The sequence below is a fragment of the Etheostoma cragini genome, chromosome 6 (assembly GCF_013103735.1).
Source record: "Etheostoma cragini isolate CJK2018 chromosome 6, CSU_Ecrag_1.0, whole genome shotgun sequence".
In the NCBI taxonomy this organism is placed as follows: Eukaryota; Metazoa; Chordata; class Actinopteri; order Perciformes; family Percidae; genus Etheostoma; species Etheostoma cragini.
The window spans coordinates 3073252-3084492 of record NC_048412.1 but is presented as its reverse complement, the minus strand read 5'-3'; the positions used below and the strand labels follow the sequence as shown (position 1 = coordinate 3084492).

At 42.1% G+C, this 11241-nt stretch overlaps 1 protein-coding gene across 1 annotated transcript in view; it reads right to left on the bottom strand.

Moving 5' to 3' along the window:
• The window catches only part of zfpm2a (zinc finger protein, FOG family member 2a), a 137567-nt gene that overhangs the window by 44062 nt on the left and 82264 nt on the right, over nt 1–11241 (bottom strand). Inside the window, exon 5 of the mRNA XM_034874020.1 lies at nt 9886–9997. Within this exon, the coding sequence (XP_034729911.1) occupies nt 9886–9997 (112 nt within the window). The remainder of the gene's footprint in view (nt 1–9885; nt 9998–11241) is intronic.

The window sequence follows — 11241 nt, the reverse complement described above, 5'->3', positions numbered from 1 at the left end:
GGGGGGGGGGGGGGTTCGACTCTGACCAATGGCATTCAACAGCAGGGCTTTATCCTGAAGCACACTGACAATGCTTTTCACACCTACTTACCACAGCAGAGATGGGGGCGGTGGGCTGCATCATACCCAGGCCCTAAAAGCAGGCTAAAGGCTTTTAGGAGAGCCACACAGAATGGACTCTTTAATTACTGACTCAAGATCCCGCAGTAGATTAAAAAACCTAGCAGAAGCTTATAGTCATATCCGCAGAATTTTTCAATGAATATAAAAACGGTCATTGATTATCCCGTTAAGGCAGGGAAGTTAAGAAGGGAAATATAAAGTACATACTGTATAATCACATTAGCTCGCAGTGATTAATGTAATAAAGTGGGATCTTTCTTCCCCATCTGTATTGAACACATTCCACACTGGGGAGATATGCTCCAAATATTAAGCAGCAGTTTCTCAAAATCCACTTAGGCAGTTCTGTGTTTGAAGACATCTGCGGAAGCAATGCAGATGACTCATAAAACATTGTTACACAGTGCAGATAGGGAGGGTGCGGATGAAAAAGTGGAAAAATATTATGTCACTGTATCTGCTTTTGATGCCTGTGCACTTGCAGCGTTTGGAATGACTTTATATTCCTCTTCACCAGGGCTGCAACTAATGATTATTTCCAGCGTGGGATGTATTCTCAAAAAATCGATCAGCTGTTTGGTCTATAAAATATCAGAAAATAGTGAAAAATGTGGATCAATGTTTTCCAAAGGCCAAGATGACTCCCTCAGATGTCTTGTTTTGTCCACAACTCAAAGATATTCATATTACTGTCACTGAGGATATAAGAAACAAGAACATATTTGCATTTGAGAAGCTGGAATCAGAGATTTAAAATTTTTTTAAATAAAAAATGACTCATAACTGACTAAGCGATTATCAAAATAGCTGGCGATTTGGATTGTTGACAACTAATCAACTAATCGATTCATCTTTGCAGCCCTAGTCTTTACTCCCAGACAGGCAATCAGCCCCCCCCCCCCCGCTTGATCAATACCGAAGCATTTCTAATCATTGATTATTCAATTATAGAGAAGTTAAATCTGTGACACACTCTCATGTCAGAGCATTAACCACAAGGGAGGAAGCTTCCTCTTCTCTCACTGTTTTTTTTCTTCTTTTTTTCTCTCTCTTTTTTTTTTTTTTATAAACGCGGTGCTTAAAGCAAGCTCAGAGTAGTCCAGGTACTTCACTCAGATGATTATAATGCCACGAGGGTGCAATACATCACTCTTATTAGCCACACTGGAGCACAATGGTATCATAATTAATGGTCGCAGCAGGATTGAACGCTGCCCTGACATGGAAAAGTGGGCCTACTTAAGCTCTACAAGGCATTTAAATATGCAGAGTGAATGGCACAACCCAAACCCTCCTGCTCTAAGGACAGCCCACGCTCATTAGCCCGACACCTTCCGTGGCAACAAGGACGAGCACACACACACAACACATATCGCAAGCACATACTCTTAACTGTGCATGCACATACCACAGCTGTGATAAAAGAACAATCTTGTCCCTCATCAGTGTCCATCACCTCTTTTGCATTTTATCCCTGCATTGTTGTTTGTTTTTGTGTTAAGGCTTAGTCTGCGCTGAATACAGATGGACATACTATATGTGTCAGCAGCCATTATTCAGATGTTGGGTAATGGCGCTGGGTGTGCGTGCGCGGGCAGTGGGTTTGCAGTGAATGTGGGTGCAGTGGCGTCTGGCGCATGTGCTATACTGTCTAGCAAGTGAAAAAATGCCTGCGCTGCGAGAGAACAATGCACATAAAAGGCTGTCGGAGGAAGCGTCTGGAGCTGACGTCTTTCAAATGGCTCTGAATGGAGCAGCAGCAAGTGTGTGTGTGTGTGTGTGTGTGTGTGTGTGGGTGTGTGTGGAGTTTATATGCTTACAAGTGAGGCAGAAAGAAACAAATGGAGAGAAAACGCCCTCTAGAATGTGTTTGTAGACAGAGACAGGGGGAAAATAATAAGAGTGTGTGTTCACGTCTCGGTCATGCATACTGAAATGTGTGTGATTGTGTGTGCGTGAATGCCTGTGTTCCTTAAATACATGTGTGGGATGGTTAAGTCCTCTCAGATCGCCGTGTGATTTTGGATTTCGCTGTTCTTAACCCACCACACACTCTATTCCTCCTCCTCTCATCTCCTCTCCTCTCCACAAAGCCAGCTTTACTACTTCTCCTCAATTGCTAATGTGGAAGCCTCAGCTACAAGACTACTCAACAACTGCCAAATGCCTAAAACCAGCCACTCGTCTCCACCCGGCTCACGACCGTACCGAGTTATCGCGTGGCTCAGTGCAATCAATTATTGCTGCAGTGGAATCATTAATAATTTCCTAATGAAAATGATTCTGTTGATCTGTTGTCTTTTAATTAAACATAATTAGTTGGCTGCTCGGAGCGGTGCCGGGGACTCCTTTAGGGTACAATTTTGTTTTAATACACTGATAATGACATTTTTTTTACATTGTGTCAGTTGTTTAGTTATTATTCAGTCACACTATTTCGCAATGTTCCCAGATAACAGATAATAACCCTCGCACCTCCTGTTTGCCACAGTCATTTTAAGAGAGGAAGGTTGAAATGAACAATTCAATTTTGAACTGTGAGAGTCCTCTCCTCTCACTGTTTAATGCTGCATGCTGCCAGGGAGCCGTGCAGGTTTTACACTTACATTTCAGCTGGGGAAAGACATAAAATACTCCAAATGTCTTTGGCAGAACATTGCAAGGCTGTCATGAGTCAAATAGATCCTACATGTGTCCGGGCAGGTCATGCTAGTTCATCACATGCCTCAGAGATCTGCAGCTCTGGAGCAGTGAGGAAGAGCAAATGAAGGCATAAAAAAAGGATCTGATTGTGAAGACTTAGAGAATATGAAATAACACAAAGACACAGCGAGTTGGCTAATTCGGCACTGTCCGGGCTTATGTAAAACGGCCCAGTTACATTGGTCAATTTCTGCACGAACAATGGGCTAAGTTGCTCTGGAGACTTATTGGACATGCTGTATCTGAATGTGGTCTGGCTTAAGAGGCTTACAGTTGAAAAGTTTAGGTGACCTCTGAATAATGCCACATAATATGGTCACACGGAGCGTGTATAGTTTCAATGGGCTCAGATATCAGGTAACAATGGGGTAAGCACAATGGAGGCTCACACTGGGTTGAATGAAGTCATATATTGTACTTTAGACCTAAAAATGACACTTTGCACACTCAGATCGGACTGTGTTTGAGAGGTTTCATCTAGCGGGACTGTATTATACTGCAGGAATGTGGAATTTCCTGGGAAAAAAATCCCAAATTTGTGTTAAAATAACATCTTTGTTTACAGTTAACAAGGGTTTAATGGTGGTATATATACTTTTTTTTTAAGATGAGTTTTTGGGACGTTTCAGGCGTCTTTTTTTGACATTAAAGGGGAGAGAGAGATAATTACATGCAGCAAAGGGCTGCAGGGCAGAGTTGAACCTGCGGCCGCTGCTTCAAGATGTAAACCTCTAAATATGGGCGCCCGCTCTACCAAGTGAGATGACATTTTACTCCAGTTTGGGTAAAAATTGCTAAAAACTACAGTGCCCAACTGTTTTAGGAAATTATATTATGTATTTTAGAGAAGTATTTTACCTCTTCTTGGGGGTTCGAATCCAACCTGCGGCACTTTCCTGCATGTCTTCCTTCTCTCTCTCTCCCTATTCATGTGTAAGCTCAATCAAAAGTGAAAAATACCCAAGAAAAAAGAAGAACGTTTAGAGGGTAAAGACAAATGCATTGCTGGACTTGTTGTTTTTGTGGGAATTGTTCACAATAAGAGAAATAGAGAAAAACGTCTGACTTATCGTTTATACATCGGTTGGACTAAACTCATCAGGCTCGGCCATGTTGCTGAAAAAGCTAAAAATCAGGCAGGTTGTCAGATTTGAACAGACCTTTCATATGTAACAACTGGGAGATGTATTTTCTCTGTTAAATCTCTACTACTTTCCAGCTGCATTGCTTAGCAATCTGTTGTTTATCTGTACAGAAAACTCTCCACAGGTTTCTCTCTCTCACTCTCTCTCTCTGAGTCCCCTTCTGTCATTCTCTCTCTCTCTTTCTCTCCCCCTCTCTCTCCCTACCTCTCTTTCTCCTCCGTCTCCAGCGTTACTGTAACATATAATTACTCTGCAGACTTGCGGCCTGTTTCTATAACTTCAGGGGTTCAAAGAAAGCTGTCAGAGTGTGGAGGAGAGCATTGTGGGAGTTCCAGGTGGATTTCTCGATAATGAGTTAGCGCAGTAGTAGAGTCGAGAGTTTTAGTAATGGCTGGCTGCTAAGGCTCTTCCTGGGAGTTTAATGTAAAACAAACAGGGCCATGCTGACAGCCTGGGAAAAACAGATATTGCACTTTTCCACTTCCTCTTCGGGGCTCTCGCTGCCTCTCGTTCTAAGAACAGCAACTCAAAGAAGAATTTATATTCATGAAATGGCTCTGCGGATCCTGATTTAAGACAATTAAAAGCCTCAAACTTAACGTGTGTTCTTTGACTTTCAATTTCTTTTAACCCTCCTGTTGTCCTCGGGTCAAATTTGACCCGTTTTCAAAGTACTGTACATCAGATATTTGGGTTTCTTTCAAGCTGAGCGTAACGAAAATAAAAACGGTTTGGTCCATTCAACGCAAAGTTAATGATCAGGTCACTACCTTTTCAAACACAGCATGCAGAAACTAAAATTTAACATATCTGTAATCACCCATCAACACGTGTTCCTCTGATCTTAGCAATAAAATAAAAAAATCAAACAGGATTTCTGCATTCTTTTAAAGATGCTCTAAGTGATGCCATGCGTCTTTTAGGCTATACAACATTTTCTGACACATACAGCGAACATCGCCTCACTATCTGCTAGCTGCCTGTCCCCAGAACACACTGTAAAAAGCATATCCTCACTATGTGCTAGCTGCCTGTCCCCTGCACACAATGTAAAAAACATCTCCTCACTATCTGCTAGCTGCCTGTCCCCAGAACACACTGTAAAAAGCATATCCTCACTATGTGCTAGCTGCCTATCTCCAAAACACACTGTAAAAAACATCTCCTCACTAACTGCTAGCTGCCTGTCACCTGAACACACTGTAAAAAACATCTCCTCACTATATGCTAGCTGCCTGTCCCCAGAACACACTGTAAAAATTATATCTTCACTAACTGCTAGCTGCCTGTCCCCTGAACACACTGTAAAAAACATCTCCTCACTAACTGCTAGCTGCCTGTCCCCTGAACACAATGTAAAAAACATCTCCTCACTATCTGCTAGCTGCCGGTCCCCTGCACACACTGTAAAAAACATCTCCTTACTAACTGCTAGCTGCCTGTCCCCTGAACACACTGTAAAAAACATCTCCTCACTAACTGCTAGCTGCCTGTCCCCTGAGCACACTGTAAAAAAACACAGTCTCTGTAGACAGCCCGGGGTAAAAAAAAAATAGCTTAGAGCACCATTAAATAAAAATCTAGATATAAATTTATCTAAACGGATTCCAAAAAAAATTGTAAAACTAGTGATAACAAGTTGGTATTAGTGCTTTACATAATGGTGGTCGTGGGGAGGGGGGCACCTGGGAGGACAACAAGTTCCTAGTCTACACACAAGACAACACAAGGGTGAAATAGATAAAATTGCTCCTGTCTTTCTGTTCATCTGGACAAAATGACAGGGATAGAATGCAAAACACAAATTCTCAGGGAAGACATAGTTTTGCTGGCAACAGGAATTGTAGGAGTCCAGAAATAGGCAAATTAATCTAGAAGAGAAAGGATCGGGTTAACTTGTCTTGGTGCTGATGACCCGGGGCCCCCACGCGGGGGGACCTGACCACACCTCCCTGCTGCTTGTTACACACTCCAACGCATGTATTATACATAACACACTGGTGCTACTGCTGGAACACAAGTCTCAGAGGAATCATTTTCGATGACTCTCTCTCTCTGCACACATTTCTCCCACTTCTTGAGTTTCGGGTGGTGGGGGTAGGGGGCATAGAGAACGAGCGGTGGTACGACATGTAATGCAGAAATCATATACACACAGCACCCAACAGTAAGCTACAGCCACTCAAACCAATCACCAGGCCTTACTTAGATATACTCCCCCACAGATTCACACTGGCAAGCATCCAAAGTGAACTGCTACTATCTTTGCAGGCAGCCATAAAGAAAGCCGAGACCAGTGAAAAGGTAAGCCAAACACACACATTCTGCAAGCATACTGTGTGTTGAGATATTCACTGTTTTCCATAAGTGACGCATCTCTGGGAGCAATGAAGCAGCCCACAGAGGGGAAAAAGTGCAGCAGTCAAGATATAAACAATCTGGGCCTCCGCTGTTAGTTTTTTTCAAGGTAGGGAAAAAAATCCCGTTGGATTCATTCCGTTTAGTCGATCTAGTGTCGACACTATGAACGCCACTCCAGCGCCGCTTCAAAAGCAGCAAAAAAAGGTGTCAAATTCAAAATTGAATTTGACATAGATTTGATATATTCTTGGCACGCTGACTTTCAATTTCAATGTCACCTCCAGAGGGTGCCCACACATGCTTGTTGGAATATTTAAAGGAAGTAGATGAAGAAGAATGAGCGGGTATGAATCAGTCTGGATGCTGAACGGCATCAAACACTTTCGGAACTTACTCCCGGTCCACCTCAACGGAAAAAAAGAAAGTCGCCAGGAGCGAAAAATGTGGAACAATTTTGGATAGAAAGCCGGAAAAAAAAACGGACACCCAACCAATTTATGGGACAGCTCTGTGGCAAAGTTGCTACAAAGCGGTGTGAGTCAAGTATGGAATTACACAGGATGAAGTTTTTGTACCTTGTGATATCCCAGTAGTGTCCAATTTTAAAAAAATTTTTAGGTGTTGCATTCGTTTCAAAGTCAGAAGTTTTCCTGATGAGAAAACTCAAGACAGTTTTTTGTGATATATGTTATATGTTTAATTAAATGAAGAAAGAAACATATATTGTTGCTGTCAGGCAGGAACCTTGCATCTCCATAATATATCATCTTTTAATTTTTTGGGGGCATTTTTTTTTACAGCTGAAGACATGAAAGGGAAGAGAGAGAGGGGAATGACATGCAGCAAAGGGCCACAAGTTGGAGTCCAACACGGGCCCTCTGCATCAAGAACTCAATCTCTATTTAAGGGGCGCCTGCTCTACCAGGTGAGCTACCCAGGCGCCCTATCTTCATCTTGTTCAAATCATAAAGCAATTCTATTGGTCACCCCTTACTTTACATCGGTTTTGGGTGTTTTTTGCCCCCAACTTCATTTTCCAGGCAGCGTGTCATTGGTTATATTTAGGGTTAGGGTTAGCTGCCTGGTAAGGCAACGGTGGAGGCAAAAAACACTATCGAGCCTTTACATCCATATGTAGGTTAAACAAACATTTAAGGGGCGGTGAAACAGTGGGGCACCCCCCCCCCCCCGATACTTTAGAAATTTGTACAAATATTGGAAATGTTAGGGTCAGTTTAGAAGAAGAAACATACTGACCTCGCTGTAGAGCACTTGTTGTCTTTGTTGAAGTTTGAGGCACGTTTATTGTAAGTGTATTATTATTTTCAGGGGCAAAGCACAAAATTCCGGACCCTATAGAAAGGCTTTCTCCATGGGCCCCTCCCCTACTATTCACTCTACCATCATTTTTGCCACCCCAATCCGACGCCCCTGATTTTTTTTATATGGTTCTGTAAAAAAAATCTTCACAACCTTTGTCATATGCCCAAATTATTGTTTCCATGATGACTATGATGACACATTTTTCCCTCAGGAGCCTGTAGAAAATGTGTAATTTGTTGAAAATAATAAATTGCATTGTGTTGTTCTATCCAATATTTCCTATATTTCCAATTTAGATGTTCTACGCTGTACTGTTTTCGGATTATTGGTCCCCCCATGTGCCACCCCCCCAAAAACCTGGTTTGGCCCCTGAATAGCTCAATAAAATGAGCTTTTTCTTGGATTACCTGAAAATCAACAGTTTTAGGCATGCAAAGTTGTCACCCAACAGCAACGACATACTACTTTCATCACTAAATATGCTCCTATTACAGAAAAATGAAAGCAGTTAAATGGCGTCGGATGTATTTCATGTCCTTTCTCCCCCCCCCCCAGCTTAGTGATGTCTAAGACACAGCGACTACGAGGTGACGCAGAGATACTTAACTTCTATCTATCTAGATTGAAATTAATTCTTTGTATTCAACATCCTCTCTATTATCGTTTCCCATCGGTTGGCAAGCGTGTGATGTTCTGCGGTAGTGCATTTGTGAAGATTACTGTAATGAACTCATACAGCACAACACAGAACAACTCTCACTCTCAGGGGGGGGGGGGGGGGGGGGGGACGTCTGGAGATGTTATTGTGCTTAATTTAATAAAAGGTCAAACAGGAAGTGACAAATAAAGGAAAACCGCCAGTGATACACAGCCGAGGTGATGATGATGATGCAATCTCCAGGATATATGAAGAAGGATGGCGAAAGAATAAAAAAAAGTGAGAAATCTTGTTTTATGGGCCCTCCTTCACTCCATTTTTTTTTTGTCTCATACAGTCAAGTCTCTGAGCCAAAAAAAAAAAGATTAGAAGATTTTAAAGAAGTGCATAATCTTCTTTCACAGCTTATCAAAACTTTAATGATTTGTTGATAAAGAGCACAAAGTTAAGTAGCCGGTTAAGAGGATAACTCCCCAGTGCAGTCTAGTGATTAGTAGATGAGAATTGGGAGACTGAAAATCCGGGGTTGCAAATCCCACTCCTGCCACTTATTTGGGAAAAAAAAGGGAGAAGAGGCTCAGTTTCAGCTTTGGGGGTATTGTCACGGGGGTAATCATTTTTTGAAAAGTGATAAATGGAGCCCCCTTTTTCCTTCACCCTCTGGAATCCCAAAACACATCTTTATTTACGTATTTATTTCGCAGTGTCTCTCTGGTTAACACCCGTCAAGACCCAATTATAGCTGCCGAAGCCTCGTGCTTTCATGGGAAGTGAAGCTTCCACCACTGTAGTGTCAGGGCTGTATACACTTTAAGAATCTACTCATACAATCAGCAACAAACCAGGCTCTCTACAGATCCATGTTTTTATTTTTTTAATGAGGGTTTGCCGGACACAATGCAGCAGATCGAGGAGTTTATCCTTGTGACAGTGGGTCATTTTGGGGTTTTTGTGCCTTTTAGGGTGAAGGCTGAGTAAACAACATGGCAGATATGTTGCATTTCTTTGCACTTATTTGCATGAATCCATTTCTGGCAGAGGGGGGGGGCTCCTTGTGTGAACATGTCTGATTTATTAAAGATATCCAGATAAAGCTGTGCCGAATTAGTGAGAGAACAAATGAACCGAAATGGCAAGCCCATCTCCACTTGTGCTCTGCTCGCTATCAGCACCGCGATAGGGATTCACTTAGTATATAAAAAAAGAGAAAAAAGAGGGCATTAATTACCTTGTGAAATCTAAAGACGATTAACTTTGTGTGTCAAGTGATGTTTCTCAGCGCCTAATCAGAGTTTTAGTGATATAAATGAGTCTTTGGAGTAAAACAGATATGGTGTGGGAGAGTTTATACTATTGTGTTGGAGTTATTTGTGTGGGTTTGTGACTTTGGGGAAGCAAAAGGAGAGCGAGAAATGAGACAAAAGTGAAAGAGAGACGGAGGGACAGACAGGCCGAGGGGAGAGACAAGCAGGAGTGGAGGGTTGTCAGTGTCTTTTGCGGTGGCGGCGGCGCTGTGGCGTGGTGTGTTGCGTTGCCGAGAGATAACAGGAAAGCCGGGCGCTGCTTGCTTACCTTTGCTGTACACCACACAGTTGTTTTTGTTGTCTTCCGCTCCCTGCCAAGTCACATCCAGCAGCCACCTGGGGCCGGCGCTCAGCACCACCGGGACCGTGCTCTTCGTCTTCTGGACGAGGACAGATAACAGACACTAATCATTTGCTTATTTGGTTGATTAAAGAAACATTAATAGCCACCGAGTTACGCTCTTCTGCTGCTCTGAATGGCCATAAACAGACAATTTCAGGAAGTATACACCATGCAACTCATGTCCAACCCAATTTGTTGTTTATTTTTTACACTGAGAAGATGTGAGAATCAGGTTTTGTGTGTGTGTGTGTGTGTGTGTGTGTGTGGTAGTAGAAGTCAAAGGCCTGCATTGTAAATGTTACTTAAGTAAAAGCATGTAAGTATCATCAGGAAAATGTACTTAAATAAATAAAAACAAAAGTACTCAATGGAGAAATATCCTCACATTTAACGGATTTAAACAGTTGTACAGCTGTACACGGCCTGAGTGTTGTTGGGTAGTTTAATAATAATAATAAAATCTAAATTTATGAAGTGACTTACGTTGTCTGGTTAATGTAATGGAGTAAAAAGTGCAGTATTTCTCTCTGAAATGTGGCAAAATTGAGGTAGAAAATTGGCATTAAAAGGAAAAGACTCAAGTAGAGTACCTGCAATTTGTACTAAAGTGTAGTATTTAGCAAATGTACTGTGTGTGCATGCATGCGTGTGTGTGTGTGTGTGTTGGTCCCACAGACAAAGGCTGTACAGTGGTCGTGACAAATGGGTGCGAAAGCCTGCATTGTATCTAACAGGAGGAATAATCATCCAGGATTGGACCCAGTGATTCAACATCAGATCTCTAAGATTAAGAAGAACATCTAAGGTGTCTGGGAATTAAGAAAAAAAGAGAAGGAAAGAAAGGAAGAGAAAAAAAAGGTGGTGACTTTCAGAGAGAAGGAAGCGAGCGTTCGGCGGTGAACTTTGGGCACATTGTGCCTCGCTATCGCCAGGATCTCACTGTTTCCTGAAACAAGCAGGGAAGAATTTAAAGAATCAGTATCCATTTCAAAGGCCGATTGAGGTTAGGGCTTTTATAATATGCCGGAGAAATTATTCCGAGTGTGTAAGGTCATTTTTCTTCTTGGTCAGAGGTCAAACGTGGAGTTTTATTTCTCAGAAGGAAAAAAAATTTAAGTGGGAGATAGAGTGCAACGTATGCACCGCAATGGATTCACATGGTGCAGTGTCACCAGATTGGGTCGCTCTATTTCTCCTCTTAGGAGTTTATGTTAGGTTGGATTTTATAATGCTGTTCTTTTTCTTTTGAGTCTGGCAAAATAGAGTGATGGGGTTTGTTGA